Source organism: Marmota monax, unplaced genomic scaffold, assembly GCF_021218885.2.
Source record: "Marmota monax isolate L192 unplaced genomic scaffold, Marmota_monax_Labrador192_F-V1.1 WCK01_AAM20220418_F8-fsc00253, whole genome shotgun sequence".
NCBI classification, from domain to species: domain Eukaryota; kingdom Metazoa; phylum Chordata; class Mammalia; order Rodentia; family Sciuridae; genus Marmota; species Marmota monax.
The window spans coordinates 1,346,351-1,371,608 of record NW_026695237.1 but is presented as its reverse complement, the minus strand read 5'-3'; the positions used below and the strand labels follow the sequence as shown (position 1 = coordinate 1,371,608).

Genomic DNA, 25,258 nt, shown 5'->3' with positions numbered 1-25,258 from the left:
CCAGCCGAAAAACTGGACTCAGGGAGCAGGCAGAATAAGGTACTAACATTTTTAATACAGTCTGATCAGATCAATTCACATCACAAGGTCAACCTGGGTTTGCTCATGTATGACACAACCAAGGTACACAACAGCCCTACCTGTTGGCTCTCCTGCCTTCCTGATTCCCAACAGCACTGAAACTCCTACTTTCCTGACCAGACTGACATTTTTAAATTTTTGCATAAAACTATTTCTTCCATAGACTCCAAACAATCAACTAGCCAAGTTAATTATAGTACATCTAATCGAGTTTTAATACTAACCCTAACTGTGTGACTGCGGTTTACAAAGAGCTCTGTATCACCTGGGATAGCTTTCAGTAGCAATTCACTACAACTGGTCCTAAAAAATAATAACAATAATAATAATAATTAGAGAATTAAAACCCAACAGCAAGTTGAATGGTTAAAATCGTTTAAGAACTGGAATTTGGGGTGGGGGCGTCCTCAATGGCTGAGCTTGTCCTAGCAGCGAAATTCTAGCCTCCAGCCAGGCTCAGGAAAGTCTGATGTCCTCCAGGCCAAGGGCTAAGCTCAGAGGGGCTCTTGGAGGACACTCACCCCATGGTCCATGGGATGCTGTAAGCTTATGGTTTCCTTAAAAACAGTTGGGCATCAAGGTTGTATGAGTGGGTGGAGACCCTACTATGATTTATTTTGAGGGATATGGAAAGAGGGAATGAGGAATTAGAGAAGTGGGATGGAACCAAAATCTCTTGAGGTCCCAGAATGCCATAGGGTTTGGGTTTGGAATTGGAATCACTAAGAACTGAGCACCAGGATTCTGATTTCTGCCCATTAGAGAAACCAGAACTGGTGTTGCCTTAAAGGCCTATGTAGTGTTTCTGCCTTTGTCCCATAGAGGGACCTGCAGATATTTCTGCAGATGAGAACCTATTTCTAAAGACCATTTGGGGAATGGGTAGTAGAGAGGGAGTAGGATTAGGGGGAGTTAAAAACGAATAAAAATCTCTCAGCTACAGAACCCAAAGACATCACTTCCCTCCGCATTCACAGCATTTTTCAGCAGTCCCCAGATGGCTGTTTCTGTGGGGACACGGCATCTGCCTCACTTCCCCTCAGGCCCCATGGGTTGCTGGTCCACCTCAGGATCTACTAAAGATGATGCAAATGCCGACTGAACAATCTGAAACCCAAAGGACTCGAGGAGAGACATGTTCTGCTGGGGAGAGAATGGTGAGCCAAGGGCAGGGCCCAAGTCACCCAGGGGACCACCAAGGGCCCGGACATGCACCTTCTGGATGTGTTTGTTCAAGTAGGACTTAGAGCGGAAGAAGCTCCCACATTCAGGGCATGGGTACTTCTTCTCCCCGTCAGACTCCATTTTGTTTTTAGGGACTGCCATGTCACAGGAGAAAGAGCCGTTGGTGCTCTGCTTCTCCGGCGTCTTCAGGTCACTGGCATCTGAGAGGTCACCATAGGAGTCAGAGCTCTCAATCGGATCCTGATGTGAGCATTTCTGGCCTTCTATGAAAAAAACAAAACACAGGGGAGAGATGAGGCCAAGCTTTGGAGCTGCCCACTCTGGAGGGGTCATGAGAGGCCTGCTCACAGGCCTATGGAGGGCAGCTGATGGCCAGCCATTGCCCTGACAGAACCCATGGAGGTTTGGCTGGTCAGTCTGGGAGCCTGGAGTGCCTATGGGGGTGACACAGCAGGGCCCTGGGGCTGCCAGCCTCCCTCGATGTGGACTCATCATGCAGGTGCACATGTAATGACTCACCATCATTTCATCATTTCAGCCTGCTTTAAGGAAGGGATACAAAGAGGGGATCTTTACTGCTTCTGCCCAGAATGACTCAAAGACCCCCAACTCCTAAGTGCTCTCTTGGATGCTTCCTGGGGTACAACTATTCTGATGTTGCTGAGCAGTCAAACAGTGGCCTCATCTCCTGTACCAGCTGGCTGCAATCCTTGCAAGGCAGGCAGAACCAGAACTATGAGGTCTCTACCTAGATGACAAGACTCCATCAATGGCTCAGACACAAACCAATCCAAACACAAGCCCTGACCTCATGTCCTTCCTCCTGCCCAAACCCTTCCAGGACCATGTAGCCAAAGCACACAAATTAAAAGAACTCTGAACAATTGAGTCTGCTGGGTGTCCCTACCCAGGGCCCAGGACAAGTAGACCAAGAGACAACCCTCACTGCTCTGCCTTGCACAACTTACACCGGAGTCTTTTACCAACTATCAGCTTCCTGCCTGGGTCCAGAAAGCCATGCCGGGAAGGGAGGTCTGTGATGGGAGCATGGAGCATGCCATCTCTACCATAGTCCAAGCCCTTGGCCTCATTCCAAGACAGTAACAACAACAATGACATAGAACACAACAACCTGAATCAACCAATAAAGGTGGGCCTGGGAGCTCTCCACAAACCAACTCCAAATCAGAGATAATCAGGTAGCTCATTTATTGCCATGCATCTCACAAACACAGCCCAAGCCTCTCCAGAAAGGGCCACTCAGAGCAACCAACAACCTCTATTGTGGGAGAAACCAGTCATTGACTCCTACAAGCTCACAGGGTCAACAAAGGAGAAAGCATTCAGTTGCAGCTCCACACCATCCTACGGGCAACAAGCAACCGACAGGCCCAGAGGGACTCATCATGCAGGGCTTCTCTTCCTGCCCTGGACCTGGGGTATCCCTGCAGGGCTCCAGACAATAGGGGCTGGCCAGGTGGGAGGAAGGAGGGCTGGGGAAGAGGAGGCGGAGGCTGGATTTCGGCAGTGCCCTAAAGCTTCACTCAGTACCCTGGAGTGAGATACCCACAGTGACTTTTATTCCGGATGCCACTGCCACTTCAATCTCTGAGCCTCCTCAAGGCAGCCGGAAAGCCGGCAGCCTTCCCGCCTCCCCACACCCGGCCCAGCGCCCCCACAACACAGTCTGCGCAGAGAAGCAAAGTGCAGAGCAAGGGGTCGCTTGCCTTTGTTGCCATAGGTCCTGGCGCAGTGGAACGCTGCTCCCCCATTCAGGATGGGCTCCTGGTGCCTGGAGACCTGGGGAAGGGGAACACCGTGGTGGGTTTTAACATGGACCTTTAAGTAGGAGGCAGAGGAGAAACCTAAACAAGACAAAAGGAGATGAGATCCCGCGGCCAGCAAGAGAGACCACTCTGCTCCCCCTTGCCTCTCCTTTGGCGGCTCTGGCTAGCCTTCCCAGGTCAGCTGCACCTAGAAGGGACCCCCTCCTTGGCTCAAAAACAGCTGTGGCCAAGTGAGCCAAGTGGCTGAGGATTAACAATGGCACTGTCCATGAATCAGCTTCTCTGAAAAGCCCATTCTGAAAGGCTCATTGAAGGACCCAGCCGGCCACCTGGTGGGATGGCCTCAGATCCTGCTCCCAATTGCCCTTGGGCTTGAAGGATGCTTCAGTGACATTTTGAGTGGATGGCCCACACTCCAGGTCAACTGCAGGGACCATGGCTAGAAATGTGGCCAGATAAGTACGTGGGCTCTAGGACAGCTCCAGGACCCCAGCCAGCAGAATGCCTGCTTAGCATTTGTTACAGGGAAACTGAACATCAAACCAGATGGCAATAAAAGGAAATCCTCAAGCAATGCCTCCAAGGATTCCCCTCCTTCTACCTGTTAAGATATGTTCTCTTTTGCTAACTTTCCTGCCTTCAGAATAATTGGATTTAGTAACTACTTAGACCTTCTGAAGAACAACAACAAAACTAGGAAATTATGTTTAAGAGGCATGGTCATCTCTATATTGGTGCTCTTTTGGTTCATCCACCAGATTCACTTAGAGAAGAAGAAACCAGGATGATCTCTATTTATCTTTATTTTGTTTTGAGGGAGGGGCAATCCAGCCATCTTGGAGCTAGCTGTTCCAACTTACTCCCAGGTGCTCTGGTCAATTTGAGCCATGAGATATCTCAGGCTGGGAAGAGTAGCTATTGGGCCAACTTCTACAGCAGCCACAAGTTCAAGGATACAGTATCAGTTAGGCCAGGTAGAAGAATTTCAACTTTAGTTTCACAGGAAAGAGGTATGTCACTGAACTACACTGTGGTCAAGGATCAGAAAGTGCCTTCAGCAGGAACCAAAGCTTTTTTAGTATATGGCCCACTTGGGGTGCAAGTGCTGACAGTGTCCCTTTAATCCATTCTAGATCTGGTCAACACATTCTCCGACACTCTCATCCCCTTTTTAAATTACACAATCACAGGATCACAGTGAGATCTATTGCTAAAGGGTCAGAGGATAGAGTGTACTATATAATGTCTGCCCCAAATTTGTAAGTCTGAATACCATAGCATTTTGCATGCTGCTAGAACTATAATAAAGGTTCATCTTTAGAAAATAGTGGCAGCATACCAGGGCCTATCATATTGCCCATACTATTTCACAGAATTTTCCTAACACCTATATGTTGGGAATTATTATTATGAAACAAGAGGCCTGGACTCACTCTAATCCTACAACCATGTGCCACCAGAATTTGGCAAGACTCTTTAATGAGTCCTGTATTTTGGCCCTGTGCTAGAAACATCCTTTGGACTCTGTTAGTAGATTTCACTATCACCAATATTCTGCCATATTGGTGGGTTAGGATGGAAGCAAGTAGTAGACAGAGAACTGGCCTGTGGAAAGCTTACACACTCCCAACAGCAGCAGTTGGTGGTTCTGGAAGGAAATGTGAAATACAGAGAATTTCTTTCCTTTCAACACAGCTACTTCAAAAGATCTGCATGTACAAGGTACCAGTGTCCTGTCCTGCCTGGGAGAGTGAGCTATCTTGGATGGCAACTTGAAGTGGTTGGCCTGGGGCCAGTCACCAGAGGACAGACTGGTTGGGCCAGTGTAAACATTTAAAAAAAGGGAGGCTCTAGGCAAAAACAAGAAGACAAAGCTACTGGGAAAAGGCTCTTAGTCCTGCCCCTTGAGTTGGTGCTGTGGGAACCTCCAAAACCAAGCTAAAACAGGAAATATTGGCCCCTGGCAAAAAGCACAAGATTATATATATATATATGATATCACTTTAGAAGATATTTTTTTTCCCTTTGGTTTTTAATCCTTTGTGGTCCTCTAAAATAGCATGAATGTCCCCTATCCCTGCACCACCATGGCATGCCGGAGCAGATGGGAAAGGAGGGGGAAAGCACCAGGAATTATTATATTTACTCCTTGTAGGGAGAGCTATACCAGGAGAATACAACAGATACTCAATAAAAATTTTCTGCCTTTTCCTGAAAGACAGTCTGAGAAACATGTGGCTGGGTCCTCTTGACTTTACCCCAGCTGTAGATTGTACTATCTATAGCAAAACCACTTGGCGGGGTAGCAGGAATGGATCCACAGCTGCCACTTAAAGCCCAAAATTTAAACACAGAGCAACTTGGCAGCCAAGTATTGGGATGAAACAAGCTGAGCTTCTGAGCAAAACACGGCTTTTAAACCAGACATATTTAGCCTTAATTCTAAACTCACCAGCCCATTCACCACTGATTAACTAAGAGCCTGAAGGATCTGGATCCATGATCCATGTGACGAAAATGCTTTATGCACATGTGGATGCTGCTACAACCAAAGAAACCCCCTCTCTCTTCAGAGATGAAGAGTTTATTAGCAAAAGACCACTGCTCCTCAGTTGTATTTTCTTGCCTGGTGTCCCAGCAATTCACATTCCAGAAGCAAATTCTCCTCTGGCAGATTCCATGTCCACGCAGGGATTAGAGACTGCTTTTTCTCTGTGCAAACCCTGGAGAGGCCATATTCAACTGTGCACTAAGACTGTCAATTCATGAGAATGACAAGTTGCCTGGGTCATTTGGAGGGATACCAGGGGATTGAACTCAGGGGCACTCAACCACTGAGCCACACCTCCAGCCCTATTTTGTATTTTATTTAGAGAAAGGATCTCACTAAGTTGCTTAGAGCCTTGACTTTGCTGAGGCTGGCTTTGAACTTGAGATCCTCTTGCCTTAGCCTCTGGAGCCACTGGGATTACAGGCATATGCCACCGAACCCACCTTCTTCTTTTTTTAAGCAATAATGTTTGAATCCAAATGTCTCTGTCAAAGGCAGATTCCCAATAAGTCTATTCCTTATCCCCATCTTAGCACATATGTATTTGTACAAAGATACTGCTATAGAATTTTGTTTGTTTGTTTGTTTTGGTGGTGCTGGGGATTGAACCTAGGGCCTTGTACATACTACACAAGCACTCTACCAACTGAAATATATACCCAGCTTCTGCCATAGAAATTTTTTTTTTTTTAAAGCCAGGCACAGTGGGGCTGGTGTTGTAGCTCCATGGTAGAACACTCGCCTGGCACATGTGAGGCACTGGGTTGGATCCTCAGTGCCACATTTAAATAAATAAATAAATAAAGCTATTGTGTCCATCTACAACTAAAAAAAAAAAAAATTAAACAAAAAAGCCAGGCACAGTGGTACATGCCTGTAATCCCAGCAATTTAGGAAGCTGAGGCTGGAGGATCAAAACTTCTTCGAGGCCAGCCCCAACAACTTATTGAGAACCTATCTCAAAATGAAAACAAAAACCAAAAAACCAGGGGGGTGGGTAGCTTAGTGGAAAAGTGCCTGTGGGTTCAATGCCCAGTACCAAAAAGGTAAAGAAAAAAAAGAAAGAAAAAGAAATTTTAAAAGAAAGAAGAAAATCACCAGGCCAGGACCTTCTCTCCTTCCCAATATTCACAACTCAAATGATTTCTTCAACCTGATAATATGGGAACAAGCTTTTCTAGTTATAATATGCTCTCTACCACAAACAATCTTCTTCTACAAATGATAAAGAACATGTCCTGTCTCTAGGCTAAAGAGAGTCACCTGTCTCCTAAACTTTTTTTTTTTTTTTGGGGGGGGGGTTACCAGAGATTGAACTCAGGGGCACTTGACCACTGAGCCACATCCCCAGCCCTATTTTGTATTTTATTTAGAGACAGGGTCTCACTGAGTTGCTTAGCACCTCGCTGTTGCTGAGGATGGCTCTGAACTCTCGATCCTCCTGTCTCAGCCTCCCAAACAGCTGGGATTACAGTCATGTGCCACCATGCCAGCTGTCTCCTAAACTTGTATCTGACTCAAGTGTGGGGGTAGGGCCCACAGGCTATATCTTCCTGCCTTTCCCATTCTTCACAGCCAGTAGTTTTGTAGCAAAGGCTGAAAAAAGGCAGGTCTATAGGTAGTTAAGTTGATTATTCAAGAACTATTGAGACTGAAGGATCTCAGAGGATAGCTGATTCAAATTTGCAATCCTTCTGCTTCAGCCTCCCGAGAATCACTGGGATTACAGGTGTGCACAATTGCACCCAGCCACCTAATTCAATCTTAACTGCTCTGACCAGCTAGCTAACATTTATCCTTTGCTTGAACTCTTGCAAAAATAATAACTTTTTTTAAAATTTTTTAAAAATGTTTTTAATGTGCTGAGGATGAAACCCAGAGCCTTTCAGGTGTGAAGGAAGCACTCTATCCCCAAGAACATTCATTTCTTCAGGCAACACCTTTGTATCCAATCTTGGTGGACATAGAGCTAAGGATGACACAGAGCTCTCTCTCTCTGCATTCTAATTCCAATCTCTCAGTGTTGTTACTGTCCATAAAGAACCTCTTCCTAGAAAAAAAGCCTTCTTTCCTCTTCCTATTTCTGCCCTTGAAATGAGTCCAGAGGTGGCATTATGCTTCTTCTCTTTGATAAAGACTACAATTGTTTTCTCTTCCTTCTGAATACCCAGCATGGTTAGTACCAGAGCTTTCTTTTTTCTTCTTGGAGGAATGGGACTTCCTCCTTTGACTATTGGACCCAAAAATGTTTAAACTGTGATCCAGATCTCGTCTTGTCTTTTCTGAGAAAAGGTGGACTCCAGTTTACTCTTATGGATTCCCCACTCTAATCACAAGGCTCATGGCTGTTGCCCAAGTCCTCTCTGCTAGCTCTTGGGGGGAAAAATTCTGAGATACAATAGTTTTTGGCTTGGCCACATCAGCTGTCTCCTAACTGGGTCAATTTTCCTGCTGTTCCCAGCCGCTCTCAGCTCTTCTCCTGAGCTGGACTCCCAAGGATCCTGGGTCTCTGATCCGCAGTCTGGGCTGGGCTTTCCAGGTTTTATCATTGGTATCCTTTTCCATTCTGGTCTCTGACTCCAGTTCTGGGACTGGGAACTTCAACACTGACAACTTAATAAAAGGCCTGCTGACAGAGCGTTACAGCAGGTTTAGAGTTATTTGGGTTACTGTCACGGAGCCAGGTTAGCATGAAGCAAGATAAACAACCAGCTTTTGCTAGGGCTGAGGCAGTCCTGGCCAAAACTGTTCTGATAATTTTCCCTGCATGCACAACCCTGATGCTTGCTCCATAGGGGAAGCTCCCACCAGAAATGGGCTGTGACATGTCAGAAAACAGGACAGACAGCCTAAGCAGCTTTAATTACTACTTCACCAACTTTCACAGCAGGTTTTCTAGTGGAACAAACAACAACATCCAGTTGCCTTCATGGCAAACCCCAGGTGTGAAGTCTCAGGGAGGCACCCAGTTCCAGGATACCAAGAATACCCTGCTATTCAGCAACCTCCCCACATCAGGACCTCAGTACACACAGAGACAGCACAGGCACCCAAGGAGTTCAGTCAAGACCTGCAGGAGTGTTGTGCTTGGTCCAAACCAGAATGTCTTTGAGCGGTATTTTTCCTACCATTTTTACAAAATATACAGATGGGGCCTCCCAAATGTGTAGTTCCTTGTGGGTTCAGAAAATGTTCACTTACCTTGTTTCTTGAATGCACACAACAACTCTGTAGGTGGGAAAGGGAGGTGTTCTTGACCCCATTTAAAAAAAGAACCTGAGACTTGGTGAGGATAAGGGGGAGCTCAAAGCCACATAGCAAGGGGCTGGGACTCAACCCTGAGCCCCTGACTCCTGGTTCAGTGTTCAACCCTCTAAGCCATACCCCAGCCTTCCAGACAAGAGTGCTCCAAGAGATGCAGACACCCCAGCAACATCCTCACGTGGCCAAAGCAAGAATGTAGTACAGAAGCATCCTCACACCCACACAGACAGCTGGCCCAACCTCCTGTAGCACAGACAGAGAGCAAGCCTCCTCCACAGACACTGTGCTTGCAAACACAAACTTCCAACACTTCCAACAGTCAACTAGACCCAGCAGAGCCTGATTTCATCCATCTCAACTGCTGCCACAGTTAAACACTACCTAGGCCAACCTCATCCTCAAGCACACGCCCTGCTCAGAACACCTACTTTCCTCTCTTGTCAAGGCCACATGCTTGAGTTTGAGTTCTCTCTTCTGACCAACTCTGCTAGAATGTTTCTGCTTCTTGTTCATCTCCAGACTTGACCTCCTCCCTGGCTGCTGATTCATATGCCAGTGAATCAGCCATCAAAATCTTTGAAGCAGGACCCCTTTATGTCCTACTCAGAACCAACAACTCCCCTTCCAACTTCAGTAGTTAAGTAGCATTTGCAAAATGCATCCATCCTGCCACCTGAGCAGCAGATGTGTTATGGGTCCACGCTGGGGAATCACCTCTCTCCTATTTCCATCTTAGGTCTCCCAGGACCTTCCATTTCAAGCACCCCAAACTTCTTAGGAAGGAAGGGATTGCAAACAGCTAGCTGGATGATGAAGGCATTTATTATTCAGTGGGAAGGGAAGGCTATACAAAGAGTAGAGTCTGAGGCAGGGTGGTCAAGACACTCCTGGGCCTCCCATACAAGCTCATGCCCATCCTCTGGAAGTGAAGAAACAGTGGGAAGATTACCTCGATTACAGATACTGCAGAAGTTGCTGGGCCCCTCACTGTGCTTCTTTAGGTGGTCTGCCATGTATGCTGCCCGCAAGTACTTCCCACACACCTGGCAGGGCACCTTGTCTTCATGACAGGCCAGGTGGGAGCGCAGACGGTCTCGGGTGGCAAAAGAAGCATTGCAGGTCTGAGGGCAGAAAGGAAAATGAGATGAGATGAAACCCTGCATTCCTCACTTGACCAACCAAAACATGAAACAAAACAGGTTCTGGCCAGAGCATGGACTCTCTTTAGAAGGAGCTTTAGAGTCTGGCTCAGGCTCTCGACCCAGAATGCCAAGTAGCTGCTCTTATTTCCCATGATGCCTCCTTATAGAACATCTGAGTTGGAATTACTGGTTCTATGAACATTCCCAGAACATGGCAAGATAAATTCTACACACCTCTACAAAGTTAAGTGTTAGATATTTGTCCATTCTTTCATACACACACACAGAATTGTAGATGGACACAAAACCTTTATTTATTTATTTATGTGGTGCTGAGGATCGAATCCAGTGCCTTATACATGCTAGGCAAGCGCTCTACCACTGAACTACAACCCCAGCCCAATATTGTTCATTCTTAATCATTAAGCATTGACTTCAGGTGTGCTGGCTATAAGTGAATTACAGATGAATTACTGGCATCTAAACCAGTCTTTCTGTTCTCCATCCTAAGATTTCCTCTAGTTTTATACAAAGAATTCAATGTGTTCATTTTATTCAAAAGGGACATTAGTCTTGGTTGCAGAGAAATGGAAAAGCAGGATGAAGCACAGAGATGACTCTTCATAATAATTTTATGACTTTGAATTGAAAAAGCAGCCCATCGGCTGAGCACAATGGCACATGCCTATATCTCCAGCAGCTTTGGGATAATGAGACAAGAGGATGACAAGTTCAAGGCCAGCCTTGGTAACTTAGCAAAAGGTAAAATAATAAAAAAAAGGGCTGGGGATGTAGCTCAGTGGTAAAGTGCCCCTGGATTAATTAATTAATTCCCAGTAAAGAGAGACAAAAGAGTCGGAGAGCAGAGGAGAGAAAGGAAAGGAAGGGAAAGGCAACAGCTCATAAAATTCTACTAATGTGAGAATCCTCAGAAAGAACAAGGCCAAGAGGTGGAAGCTTTGAAAGCATTTGTGAAATGTTAAGGTGAGGAAGAGCTGGTAATAACAAAACAATGATATCAGACTACACTGACTGAGAAGGACCTGCCCCTTAGCCTATTAGGGGCATCTGTCTCATGTAGTCCATCGTTACAGTTATAGCAGCCTTCTGAGAAAGGCTGTGTGACTACTTCTAGTTGTACACAGCCAAGGAAAGCCATAGTGTCAACACCAACTCACAGCCAGGTTCCAGGAATAGATGACCCAAGCATTTGCACCCCGGGTCCCAGGTCCCAGGTCTCCAGGTATTTCCCAGTACCAGAGGACCTTAGTATCGGGCAATATCTCTCCCTACCATCCCTTCCTCTGCTGAGATGTGAAAAGGTAACACCAGCCTTGGGGGAAACAAAATGTCAGAAAGCCTGAGAAGGGGTGAAACTAGTTGTGTTCAAGCTATTTTGGTTCCTTGGAGGTATTTCAGGGGTTCTAGTCAAGTTTCACTCATTTCTTTTCTCTATGTGTGTGCTTACTGTTTTAGAACTATGAAAGAAAGCAGCATTTCCCTTTAAGGGCATTACACATTTCAGATCAACTTTTTTTCCCCCCAGTGGTGCTGAAGATTGAACTCAGGGCTTCATGCATGCAAGGCAAGTACTCTACCACTGAGCCACATCCCCAGTCTACAGATCAACTATTAACCCACTGAAGAACCACTACCCATTAACTAACTAGAATGGAGATACTCCAGTAGTCTGTTTAGAAGTAGATCCTCAGGACCTGAAATCTCATGGTAAGTATCTGAACACTGTCACTATTTACAAATGTTTATCTGACTCCTTACTATACAATCAAAGCAAGAAGCAAACACATACAATGTTGTAGAGGTAGAAGACATCACCATTTACTAATCTGGCTCCAAATATCTCTGCTCTAGCACAAACCTTGCTGTTTCCAGTCATTGTTTTATTGTAAAAGTGATAAACTTGAACAGAACAAATTACACTAATGCAATACTGCTTTTATCTATTGGGTTTTTTTAATTATTATTTTAATGTTCAGTTTATTTGTTTGATTAATGAGGAAGCTAATTTTATTTTATTTTTTTTTTTAATTTTTTGAGGAAGCTAATTTTAGAAAATGAATTTGCCCAAAGCCCAAAACTTAGCTACTGAAGAAAGTAGCAATCTCTAAAAAAGAAAAAAAAAAAAGCAATCTAAACACCCTCACCACAGCCAGGTAAGTACTGGAGTAATCCTCCTAACTACTCAGATCTTCTTTTCCCAGTTTACATCTAGGAAAATGGAGACTCTGAGAGGACACAGGACAGCTGGGGTGTAAACCAGCTCTGAGTCTGCTCTTTCCATCATCAGATTCGGTAGAGGTAGCATCTTGTAATTGAAAAGTGCTGGTGCTTATTAATACAGTGTACTTGGTAACCATGACTCCCCTGCTAGGGAAAAGTGAATGGATTTGTACAGGGAAATTTCAGCACTTGGGTAACTTAGAAAGCATCTTACAAGCCAGGTGCAGTGGTATGCCTGTAATCCCAGTGACTCAGGAGGCCAAGACATAAGGATCATAAGTTCCGAGATCAGCCTCAGCAACTTAGCGAGACCCTTTCTAAAGAAATAAAAAGGGCTAGGGATGTAGCTCAGTGGTAGAGTGTCCTGGGTTCAATCCCTGGTACCAAAAAAAAAAAAAAAAGAAGAAGAAGAAAGAAAGAAAGAAAGAAAACATCCTGGGTACTTGGTCTTATGATCCCAGGTGGGCCCCACCTCGGTCTGGCAACTTGTGACCTGATGACGTGCCACAGTGGGAGAGAAACTCAGAAACTTCCATCCAGCCAATCAGCCTGTAAACCAGAGCAAGGGCTGCCATAAATACCACTGGGAGAGATGGTGTACCTGTCCATTTATCCTACGGACAAGAGTTGGTTTTGCTAGGCAGTGACCTGAGAACCACCCTTCCAGCAGTGAGCTGGAGTATGTTCTAAGCCTCAGAACTCAAAGGAAGCAACATGGATCAGGTATAAGAAAATGGAGCTGAAAGCACACATTCAGCATTCTCTCTCCCGTAGCCCCCAGGAGAGGGAGCCAGTAGAGGGGTATGAAAGAGATGCCTTGTTTCTCTTGCCAGCCTTTATTTGGATCTGCCCTCCAAAGGCTTTGCCTGTCATGCCTTTCTACCTAAAGATGATGGACAGCCAACCCTCAATTATCCACAAGTGGATTGTCCATTTGGGGATTAGCTAAGCAAAATTAAAATCCCAGAGCAGGCTGGCTTCCCCCACCCCATCCTCCATTGATTATCTCTCAAGGAATGAAAGCTAACTTCAGCCAGAACAAACATAATTAGGAATGTAAATCTGCTACTGGGGAAAGAAAACACACACACACAACAAAAACTTTCACTGTGTTACAAAGCAAAGCTGAAGTGATTGTTGGCTTCTCTGTGCCAGGATTAACCCTCTATGGCTAGAGTCCCCAAGGTTTTCTGGGTAAATTGTAAAAGTGTACGCGTCCAAGTCTAGGCCTGCCAGAAGTTCAGACAACATAAAACATGAAAGAGCCTGGTCACACGACCCAGGAGTAAAGAGAATTGGCAGAGAGACAGATTTCAAAGAAGGGGACACCCAGAACCTCCAAGCTAGGGTCACTCAGGAGAAGAGTACTCCCTGTTCTGGAGACAAGAAGACAGAGGGACTCTGATGGGAAGAAAGCCAGTTAGCAGCAGAATGCTGATCACTTGTGGTACTTGAAATGCTTGCCCTGCCCACAGCCAGTGCTTTACACAGCCTGCTAATATTAGGAAGCACATCTGCCCGGTCCTGGTCCAGGCTTCCTGAGCTTGGGCCATCACCTCTGGTCACTACCACTCAACACTGAGCTCACCTCCCACACATTCTAAAGGTTTTCTTTCTGAGAGTTGAGCAGCTTGGGAATGGCGCCCAAACAGTACCAAGGACACTAGTGCATACCCCTACCCCTGGTGGTCTTTGAAGTCTGGCAGCTTCAGAGGACATCTTGAGCAGCCTTTTTCCTACTGTGGAGCAAAAGTCTAACGGCAAATACACAGAGGTCCAGCTCCATATGCCTTGTTAATCCCTTCTTCTTGAGGGTACCCCAATTCATTCCTTCTCTAACCAGCCCAACAAGTGGGGCCATTGGAAGCAATGGGAGAAAATCTTAAGTTGCTCCCCACTCTCAGTTTTAGGCTACACTCCACCTGGGTGACATGTCCCACTGGCACAAATCTGGCAGTGCCTGGGGCCCATGAACCAGTCAAGGAGAACTGGACCAAGCATCAAGTAGAATTGTGAGTCCCTGCCAAACTTGAGGCTTCCTACCCCTACATTCAGATGGACTTTCCACTCAAGCCATGGCACCAGACTCTGTAACTGGCCCCTTTCATCTGTGGCATCAGGAAGGGCTGAGAGGTTATATGGCCTGTGCCCAACCTGCCAAGGGGTCAAGGAACCAACTCCCAGAAAGCCATCTCTTCACTTCTGATGCTTTCAGCATACCACATCATGGCAAACAGGTGCCCTTACTGTTTAACCAAGCCCAGAATATGAGAGCCAGCATATCTTCACCTGCTGGGTCCTCATTAGGAGAGTTCTGACAACAGGGCCAGAAGGGGGTGAGCAGGTCTGTGAAAGTGTGTGCTGGAAGAGCAGGGCAGGAGTGGGGCTTATACACCAAGGGACAATGATGTCAGTGTTATGACACAGACCAAGGACAAAACACACAAAGCCTCAAATGTTAGAATGAAAACTTTTATCATCACTCCTCTTCTCCCCATGGAGCATGCAGGGGCTGAGGGACATACCAGTGGGATCGAAGGATCAATATCTGCTTTTTCAACCCCTAAAGCCATATACTGGAATAGCCCAATATAAAGCTACTGGTTAGTTTAGTTCCTGAGCAGATCAGCTAAAAAACCTCAAAAGCACAAAAGTCTAATTTACTAGCCAGAAATGAAAGCAGGACCTATCTGAATGGGAAGGGGAAAGGGCAGCACAGTTGATCCTCGGTGGAGTTGCACCAGAGGCTTCTCTGGAGGCAGTTTCACTCCCAGAGCGGGAGGAGGGTGGCCCGACCCCACTTCCCATGCCTTATGGGAAAGTGTTGCCAGGGGAGGAAAAGGAAATAAACTAGTGGCTTAGTTCCTGGGAAAGCACCAACCTCCAGCAGGCCCAGGCTTACCACCTGTTGCAGGGGTGGGGGGGAAGCAGGCAAGAGATCCCAGAAAGAAACTTGGAGGCTAAGGGGGGGATCCAGAAGGGTGCTCCCTGCTACCCCTATCTGGGGACCCTGAGCTGGGACAAACTACCAAGTCATCCCTGGAGGAGCTGGGCATGATGGGTAGGAACCACCTTACTGGCCTCTCCTAAAACTGGGGTCTCAGGCCAGTTACTACTCCCATTCCCCTCCACCGTACACCATCTCCAAGGAAGCCCAGGCTAGCCTACAGGCCACTGGGTAAAGGCCCGGCTACTCTCTGGGGTGGTCCAGCCCTGCCTCAGATATCCCGGCGGGGCTGGGCAGAAGAGAGCGTTGCTGGAGTGTGTTGGGCCCAGGTTTTCAAGGGCTGGGAATGATTTTTTTAGAGAAAGGGAAAAGGCGGTGTCAGGAACTGAATGGGACGACCTCCACAAAGCAGGCTGGGCAAAGTCCCATGATGGCAGGTCGCTAGGAAGAGGTTCCAGGGGCGGCAGGCCGCTGCTGCTCCCAACCCACACCTGGAAAAAGGGCAGAGAGTGCAGGTTACCCCCCCAGGCCACCGGGCATGCCCCCACTGCCCTCTGGGCTCCTCCTATTCTGCCCGGGGCTCCTCAGCACACTACCTGGGAGAGTCAGAATGTGCTCTGTGATGAAAAAATCAGAGATAGAGAGAAGGAAGCAGGCAAAGATAGATCCCAGCAGGCCCACCCTGGGTCATCCTCTTTGGGAGAGACCACCTAGCTACAGTCTATGAAAAATGTCCATGCTTGGCCCCTGGGGGCTTTTTGCCCTACTATAGCACATCCCTCCCTCCCTACAGGTCTCCCTGAACCCTCTCCCATGCCACCAACAGTTTAAGGAGAAGTAGCTTGTCCATGCTAGAGGTTGTAGTAGTATCCACAACCCTGTCTTGCCCTCATTTGGTAACAACTTGGCCCAGGAGAGGGGGAGACAACCAAGGAGAAGACAGAAGCATGTTTTCCATTCACAAAGGAATGTTCAGTGGCCAGGAGAGGAAACTCAATTTTCTGGGCACCAGCAGGGTCCCCAGATGTTATTCAAGCAGACAAGGGTAAGAATCTCATCCGGCCTTCCCAAAGTGCTGCTACTATGCAGAGAGCCTGAGGGAAAAGGAGACACTTGCTCTCTAATCCTCCAAACGCCCTGGCTGCTTGAATCTGTGGCTCAGGATAGTTTAAGCAGGTGCTGGTGTTAAGAGATAAGACCACCCACTCCTTACTACTTGCCTCCCTCACTGCTTTGTACTCTAGGCCGAGGGGACCTGGATGGAGCTCTAACTCAGACCAGACAAAGGGGAAAGTTATTGGCTAGACCTCCCAGAGCCACTTAAAATCTGTGCAATACCAGCAAACTGCTTAGAACCAGCAGTTGGGCCCAGCAAGGTACCAGGTCCCCCAGGACAACACTTGTACAATGTGGTCCATCATCCAAGGAGCCAACAAACACCAGGAGAGGAAAGCCAAGCAAAAGAATGAAGACAGAGACAGGGTGGGAACCAAGACCAAGCAACCAAGAAGGAAAGAACATCAGCCATGGGGGAAGGAGGGCTGGGGTAAAGAACAAAGGAGGACAGAGGGAAGGTAGAGGGACAGAGTGGGGAGGTGTGCAAAGCGGTGGTCAGTCAGCCGGCCCCAGCACACACAGCAGCTTGCTCATGGCCGAGGCTGTGAGAACAGCAACATTCTCCTTCTGCCCATTTTTGCCCTGGCCTGGCCCCTACCTGACACTTGTGAGGTCGCTCAGAAGTGTGCACCTGCTTGATGTGTCCATTCAGGTGATCAGGCCTGGAAAAAAGACAACCAAGAGGGACTTAAAAACAGGACATGAAATACGAGGTACAAATTTGACCAGACCACACAACACCCACAAGGCCCTCCCTACACACACACTACAGGAAAGGACTCCCTCTTCTCTAACCCAGCATGACAAAGATAAGTCACCACCCGGGTCTGGCTCCATAGGCCCAGGCTCTCTGCCCTAGTTTTCTCTAGAGGGGGAAGGGAAGTGAACATTTGTTTCTGATTCTGCCTACCCACCCCTGACAATTTCCCCCAGTAGAAACTCAAATGATTTCTAGGACCGGAGGTAGAGGCTTTAGAATGAGTCCTTGCTGCAGCCTTTCCGGGAGGGGGTGTGATTCATTGTCCAGACTAAAGCCCCTTAGAAACTCAGTGTTCCCCTCCCCCAGCCTCTCCCGCCACAGCAGCCAATGAATGCCACCCGGATGGAATTCAGTCCCCAGAGACCAGCAATGAAGCCTTAAGTCCCTAGCTAGGCTGGTAAGCCAGATGCCCGCCTGAGCAGGTGGGCAGGGGCTGCCTGACCGGTAAGACTGGTTCCTAGTTGGGGCCCCTCTGAGGGAGTTCTCCATCCCTAGGTTCATACACAAGGTCTTCAAGATTCAAGTTAAAACCAGTCTTTTATTCTGAATATTCTCTAAGAGAAAAGCAAAAAAATAAAAAAATAAAAAGCCCTCTGCTCCCAGACAAGTCCTCAGTTCCCTACCAGGCTCACTAGAAAGCGAATCTAAAAAGAGGTCCTGCCCTCCTTCCATTCTCTCCTGAAAACTAATGAGTACATATAGGGGATCTGTGGGTTTGATTAGTTTCTGGGGCCACCAGGTTAGAGAAGATCAAAGATTTCAGTATTACAATGCAGCTCTGGGCGCTCGGCTCTGTGTCTCTCAATCCCAGGATCCTATAAGGGGCAAAGCTGGAGTCTGTACTAATCCAGGATGGCTGTGTTGGGGGATCTGGTGCCTCAGGAGTGTAAAGAGTCCCAGATGCACTTGTTCCAGTCCTTCCCTCCACAGCTATTCAAGCAGGGAAAGTCTGCAGAGGAGCCCAGCCTCCCGCCCCCAGAGTGGGCCCCACGCCTGATGCCGGAAACACAAAGGGAGCCCAGGGAGAAGAATGGCCAGGCCATGGCTCTGGCCAGAAGAATCTGGCCCCTTCCCACAGGCCCCTTGGGAAAGACAGTAGGGCATGTCTAGTGCCAGAGAACTTGCCTGAAGGAAGAGAAAGCAGGTCTTGACCACCCCATTTCAAAAGGAATACCCTTAAAACAATCTCCTGAAACCCAGGATGGTCCTATTAAGACCTAGTGATCCTCCACAAGTCCCATATCCCCAGATCTTTGCAAGAAACTGTTACATGAACCAGAACTAAGGTCATGGCAGGGGAGGGGAGGGTGCCTTTCTCACCTGGAGAAGCCTTTCCCACAGCTCTGGCAGATGTACGGCTTGCCCACCGACCCATCATGGGACCGCACATGGTAGGACATGCGGTCTTTTCTCTTGAACCGCAGCCCACACACAGGACAGGAGTAGGGCTTCTCCCCAGAGTGGGACAGCTTGTGCCGGTTTAGATGGTACACATCTCGAAAGATCTTGCCGCAGATCTCACAAGCCACCTGCTTCCTGGTCCGGCTCCTCTTTCGCGGGCCATCGGGGTCCTCAGAGATGGGGAGCCCATTCTCACCCAGCCTCGGAGGAGGCAGGTCGATGTAGCCCAGTTGGAGGCTGGTGACACCATGCTGAGCCTCATGCTGCCGGAGGCGGTTGGCATCAGTGAACACTTTCCCACATAGGCCACACGGAAGGATGCCTGCCTCCCTTAGGCCCCCTGGGGACCCAAACATTGAGTCCAGCAGGTTGGCCTTCCTTGGACGGCCCCGGCCCCGCTTGCCACTCAGCGGAGGGGCACTTGATGTCACATTGGGAAATGGGGAAGTCAGCAGTTGGGGGGACAGGGGTCCAGCCACCATGGGCAAGCGGTCCACCCCAGGTAACACAGGCAAAGAGGCTTGGCTCGCAATGGCTGCACCTGCGGCCCGGGCTGCTTCCTCCTCAGGCTGCATGCTGCCTGCGATACCATTGCTGTTGGCTGCCAAGGCTGCCCCGTTAGTCATGTCCAAAGGGAAGCCCAAGTCAGAAGTCCCAGGGGGCCGAAAGAGCATGATGTCGGCCCGGGCAGGGGGCACCAAAATCTGCACATTGGACTGTTTGATGACTTCCTGGCAGATCTCGATGACCGATCTCATCAGCAGGAACTTGGCGGCCGTCATGAGCTCTGGGAAGCTCTCCAGGCGTACCACGATGCGGGAAGTGTAAGCGAAGTCCAGGATGTCCCCGAACACCTTGGAACTGATGGTGTGCATTTCCAGCTCCCGGCTGCCCCCGGCCCCGCCGCCAGGAGCTGCCGCCGCGCCCCCCACATCAGCGGGACCCCCGTCCGCAGCTCCGCCGTCGCCCAACTGGGCACTGAACACCGACTCAAAGTACTCGCTGCAGGCGGCCAGCACAGCGCGGTGCGCTGGGAAGCTCTCATCGCCCACCCGCAAAAGCACGTCGCAGAAGCGCCCGCCGTTTTTGCGCTGCTGGTTCAGGTTGTGCAGCATCTCTGTACTGTGTCTGCTCACCTGGTAGGTGTAGCAGCCCGACGGGCCGCAGGAAGCGTCGTTTACCCGCTCCATGGCCACCGCCCCCTCCCCACTAACCGGGCCGCGGCACCCTCCGCCCGCCCCCCTCCCTTCCCCTAGGCAGCGAAAAGCGGGGCGCAGCAAATGTGTCCACACTCCCCACACGTGCCCGCCTGGGGCTCTGTAGTCTCGCAGGTGCGCCCAGCGCACACGCCCCCTGCCCGGATCGTACTGTCTAGACTACGGGGTGCACCACTCCCAACATAGCCACCCCCACCCCAACTGGATAGCTAGCAGCTCTCTTCTCTCCGCCTGCCCGCCTCCCCTTCACAGTCTACCTTCACGGGGGTAAGCGAGCGAAGAGGTGCGCCCCTCCTGCAACAGCGCCTGCCACCTCCCCTCCCGCCCGCCAGGCGGCGCCGGCGCGCAGCCAGGAGGGGCGCGCACACGCGGGGAGGAGGAGGAGAAGGGGTCCGCCGCGCAGGCGCGCGCGCGGCTTTTCCCGGGCCCGCTGGGGGCGCGCGCTGCGTCCCCTGCAAAGCGCGAGCCGGGGCGGGGGCGCCGGAGCAGAGGAAACAAAAGGCGAAGGCGGCGGCGGCGGGGCGCGCACGGGGGCGGTGGCGCAGGCCGAGTCCTGGAGTCTGGCGGCGGCGGCAGCTGAAGCGAGCGGATGGGCAGCGGCAGCAGGGTGGGCCCTTCCCCGGGCCAGGCGCAAGCGGCGGTGGAGCGGCGGCGCTGCGGCCCCGGGCTCCGTGTGTTCGGAGCGGAGGAAAGATGGCAGCGGCTGCACTTCCTCTTGCACTTTCACCCCTGGGGGGAGGAGAAGGAGGGGGCGATACCAACAACACCCCCCCCTCTCGCCTGCAGAAAAAAAAAAAACCGCGAACTCGGCGTGGGGGGCCCCCGGTGCCCCCGGCCCTGCACGTGCGCGCCCGGATCCCTAGCCTGGGCCGCCCCGCTCTGCAAACTTTCCACTTTCTTTGTGCCGAGAGACCCCCCCTCACCCAGCCGAGGATGCACGTCCCCCCTTCCCTATTTATACGCCCCCCCCGCAGCTCCGCTCCCCCCGCTTCCTGCCCCCCCTCCCCACTCCCCAGCTCCGCCAATGCAAGAGCAGCTTGAGCCCCCGTCGGCCCCCTCCTACCCACCCCGCCCGCGGGGCCGGGGGCTGCAGTCTAGCCCCCCCGGACCAATGCAAACGTAGCGCCGAGCCAGCAAACCCGCTCCTACTGCCCCTCCCCTGCCCGCTGAATGTGGCGGCGAGCGTGCGGGGGGTGGAAGACCGAAGGGTGTAGATCCGGGCCCCCCAGCCTGCGGTGCGCACCCGCAGGTTGGACGAATGTTGGCACCCTGGTAACCCCGCTTTGATGCGCAAAATCCCCAGAGCTCTCCTGTGACCGCTTCCCTGCTTCCAGCTCCAGGAAGGGTTGGGGGTCCTTGCCCGGGGCAGGCGAAACTGCGAGAGCCGCTTCTGTACCCTGCTCACTGACCAAAGTGAATGGGCTAGGCGCCCAGGAGAGATGAGGCCAGCCGCTGGCCTCTCCCCAAACCGCCCTTCATCGAGCTTTGTGCCTCGGGGAGCGGGAAGTCACCAGCTCAGGGAAATGGCACCAGTAGGGCGACGGACAAGAGCAGGGACCCTCCGCGCTTCCCAGGAGTCTTTAGGGAAGTAGAGATGCCTCAAGGGTCGAGGAGCGCCCTCCGGCCTTCTCAAGCCCGGAGCATTCCCAGCACACGCAGCCCCTAGAGACACCGGGCTGTGGCCACGGGCCCCGCCGCCAGGCCTGGACGCTTTGTCCCCTGCCCGCCCCAGGATGCTACCGCGCGAGGATTGGACACCAGGGTTCGTCTGCCCGGGAAGCGCAAGCAGCCGCCGCCGAGCCGCTCAGCTCAGATCCTGGGGTGCAGGTATCCTGTGAGCGAGCTGGAAGTTCCCACAGTTGCAAAGAGGGAGCTAAGTATGTGTTCCAAACTTTCCCCTGTTCCAAACTGAGCGCTTCCATTAAGAGAAGCGGTGTGTGGGGAAAAGCATTCTGGGTATTAGCATGCAAATGAACAGGCCCGGCTTCCAACTTCGCTCGGGATTCCCACCGCTGCGCACCCAGCTCGCGCCCAGCCACGCGCGCCCTGCGGCTTCCGGGCGTGGCGTGGCGTGGCGTGGCGTGGCGGGAGAACTCAAGTTCGAATCCTATACTTGCACCCTCTGATGTGTATCCTGGTGCTGGTCACTTGAGCCAAAGTCCAGTCGATTTCCTAACTTGCACACATACACCTTAGGCAGCAGCACCTGTCTCAGAGATGATGAGGATCATGACTGCAGAGGCTAATTCTGGGTTCAGTCTCTGCACATTCCACTCTCCTTAAGGCATAGTATATGCCAAACTCCTTTTGGAGAGAATGAAGGAGGCTTGAGGTAGGAAATCTGAACTCTTGAGCCCAAACTGTGCAGGCTAGTACCATAACCATTCAACCAAAGCTTTTGGGAGGCAAATGCTAATTCTTGTGTTCCAGAGTGCTGCAGGAGCAGTCACAAAGAAAAGGGGCAGGGATCTAACTATGAGTGTCCACTGTGCACACACATCTTCCCTTCAAGGTAGGTGTGGCTATTCCCATTTACTACTGGAGAAACTGAAAGAAGAGAGTGACTTGTCCAAGACCAAACAGTTACAGATGGTACCAGGATCCCAGCAGATTAACTTGACTAGCCCTATTCACCTTCGGAACCCCATCAGAGGTTCCTAGGATGTCATAACTTGCTATATTCCAGGGGTTCACCCTGTGAAGATAAACTCACAGAATGCTTTCCGAATATTCATCCACAGTACCCTGAGGAAAATGGAGAACACACATCAGCCCTATGTGTGTTCAAGGAGCCTGAATGTCAAGAATCTTTAGTGATCAAAAAAGGTCCAGATCTCAGTTCTGACCCCAACCCAGAGCTTTATCCTCAATGTCATTTGACAATTGTAATTGTGCAATGACTGGCCTATGCTGACCTGTCAATTTCATTCATAACTCTTCTTTCCATCCTATTCATCCTTTGGGCTCTCAAGGAATCCATTATGTAACTTCAGGCTTCAAGGCATGCATGCAGAATACACATCTTTTTTTTTTTTTTAAGGTGAAATTCACATCACATATATTATGTGAATTTATGTTAGGTAATTCAGCTAGACAAAGTGGTACATACCCTGTAATCCCAGCAATTTGGGAAGCTGAGGCAGGAGGATTGCAAGTTTGAGCCTGGGCTGGGCAACTTAGCAAGACCCTGTCTCACAATCAATTTAAAAAGGGTGCTCAGTGGTAGAGTGCCCCTGGGTTAAATCCCCAGTCTGTCCATCTGTCTGTCCCTCCCACTCTCTCTTTCTCCTCTGTCTCTTGCTCACACACACATAGAATATAATTCACTAGCTGGGTGTAAAGGCACAGGCCTGTAATCTCAGCAGCTCCAGAGCCTTCGGCAGGAGGATCAAACCCTACCTCAGCAGTTTAGCAAGATCCTAAACAGCTTAGAAAGACCCTGTCTCTAAATAAAATATAAAAAGGGCTGGGGATGTGGCTCAGTGGTTAAGCACCTCTGGGTTCAATCCCCAGTACCTAAAATAGAAAATTCTATATCCATTAAAAAGTCATTCTTTATTCCCCTCTTCCCCAAAATCCTGACAACCACCAATCAGTTTTCTGTCTCTATGAATTTATCTACTTGGAATATTTTATATAAATATAAATGGAGTTATACAACATATGTGATCTTTGGGTCTGGCTTCTTTCCTTCCTTCCTCCCTCCCTCCCTCCCTCCCAGGGGCACATTACCCAAGTTACTAAACTACATCTCCAGTCCTCTTAATCTTGAGACAGGGTCTCACTAAATTGCTGAAGTTAGCCTTGAACTTGAGATACACTTACCTGAGCCTTCTGAGTCACTGGGATTATAGGTGTGAGCCACTGTGCTTGGAAAAAATCAGATTTCTTTCTATTAATATAATGTTTTTTGAGACTCATTCATCTTGTAACATGTATCAATACTTCATTCCTTTTTATGATGAGTGGTATTTCATTGTGTGCATCTTTGTCTGTTCACTTACTGATGGTAGTTTAGCTATTATGAAGAGTGCTTCTAGGAACAGTTATGCACAGTATTTGTTTAAGCAACAATGTCCATTTCTCCGGGGTATATATCCAGAAGTGGATTGCTACGTCATATAATACTGCTTAACATTTTGTGGAACCACCAAATGTTTGCCAGGGTGGCCACACCGTTTATGCTCCTACAATGCAGGGTTTTTTAATAAGTAATTTTAGAGTGATCAAACCTCCCATTTTATGAATGAGCATGCTGAGACCCAGAGATGTTAAGTAACTCATCCAAGGTCACTCAGCTGGTTCTGGAATAAAATCAAATTTTCCTAAGTTCCTGGAGTTTCAATACTAAAAGCCCCCATTCCCCAACTCCTTTAAAAGACTTGTACAACCTAAATGAGTATTCATTGATTAATTTGACAAACCTTTTCAGTAAAGTACTGAGTTAATCATATTTATGAAGCCCTTTTCCTCTCAACATCTGTTGAAAAAGCCCACTGCCATATTCCCAATTTCTAGGCCACACCTTGAAAACATGCAGAGCTCACAATCCCTGAATCTGCCTCCTGCTGCTGGCCTGTCGGACCTTCTTCTGTTGCCATGGAAACCACACACCTCAGTTTTGGCTGCACACCAGCTGGATAGCAAACTAAGAGCATCCTTGTCTCCCAGGCTAAGCGGAGCTGTCAAGGTCATTCATTCACTACCCTGGTATTGATTGAGCACCTACTAAGCACCAAGCATTTTTTTTTTTTTTTAAGATGCTAGGAATACAACAGTGAACAAGTTAGACCATAGTCCCTACCCTCAAGGATCCCAAATTCTAGAGGAGGAGACAGATAAAAACAACAACAATAAAAGGTTTTTCCTGGCTCCCCTCCCCAGTTCAAATTCTCCCATCTTTCCCAGACCTGATCAAGCTGGCTTCCCCTGGACCATCATCATCTCCAAAAACCCAGATCAAAGTGACACCACTCAGCTCTCACAAGGTTTGCTCTCTTTCTTTTCCTGATTGGAAAAGTGATATGTGGATTGTAGAAAATATATGAAAACACCAAAAAGAAAAAATAAAGTTCTATAACTTACGAAGTACAGTGATGCACACCTGTAATCCCAGATACTCAGGAAGCTCAGGCAGGAGGATAGCAAGTTCAAAATCAGCCTGGGCAACTTAATGAGACTCTCTCTCTCAAAATAAAAAATAAATAGGGTTGGTGACATAGCTTAGTGGCAGAGCAACCCTGTATTCAATCCCCAGCACAACAAAAAAAGGAAAGAAAGAATCTATAATTTCACCACCAAGAGTTAAGTGCTACCAACATTTCTTTTTGGTCCTTTTCTCATTATACATATAATATTTTTTCTTTTTCTTTATTTATTTTTTCTTTCATAAGAGATGGAATCTCTCTGTGTTGCCCAAACTGAACTCTAATTTGCAGTCCTCCTGCCTCGGTCTCCCAAGTACCAGGAGTTACAGTCATTTGCCATTACACCCAGCTGCTGCTGCTTCTTCTCCTCTTCCTTTTGGAACATTATTGGGTCCTGTTTTATATGCTACTATATAATC

At 49.0% G+C, this 25,258-nt stretch overlaps 1 protein-coding gene across 4 annotated transcripts; it reads right to left on the bottom strand.

Annotated features, from left to right (window-relative positions):
• Positions 1-35: 35 nt before the first annotated feature.
• On the bottom strand, positions 36-20,587 carry Patz1 (POZ/BTB and AT hook containing zinc finger 1). 4 transcript variants are annotated; one of them, XM_046439437.2, is made up of 5 exons: positions 18,395-20,584; positions 16,913-16,976; positions 9,818-9,989; positions 2,994-3,131; positions 36-1,529 (listed from the first exon to the last, which is right to left on the bottom strand). In XM_046439437.2, the coding sequence occupies exons 1-5, from the start codon at positions 19,663-19,665 to the stop codon at positions 1,111-1,113; spliced, it is 2,064 nt and encodes a 687-aa protein (XP_046295393.1). In that variant the 5' UTR covers positions 19,666-20,584; the 3' UTR covers positions 36-1,110. The 4 variants fall into 4 exon arrangements, with proteins under 4 accessions (XP_046295393.1, XP_046295394.1, XP_046295395.1 ...); XM_046439439.2 differs by having other exon boundaries at positions 1,364-1,529; positions 2,994-3,066; positions 18,395-20,583; XM_046439438.2 differs by lacking the exon at positions 2,994-3,131 and having other exon boundaries at positions 18,395-20,578.
• Between the last annotated feature and the right edge of the window lie 4,671 nt (positions 20,588-25,258).

What these genes read in the sequence shown, in the direction of transcription:
- Patz1 (XM_046439437.2), bottom strand. Translation starts at nt 19,665, where the DNA reads ATGGAGCGGGTAAACGACGCTTCCTGCGGCCCGTCGGGCTGCTACACC. An exon ending in TGTGGGAAAGGCTTCTCCAG is followed by an intron (nt 16,977 to 18,394) that starts GTGAGAAAGGCA and finishes TCTTTTTTCCAG; the next exon opens with GCCTGATCACCTGAATGGAC. An exon ending in CAGGACCTATGGCAACAAAG is followed by an intron (nt 1,530 to 2,993) that starts GCAAGCGACCCC and finishes TTTTTTTCATAG; the next exon opens with AAGGCCAGAAATGCTCACAT.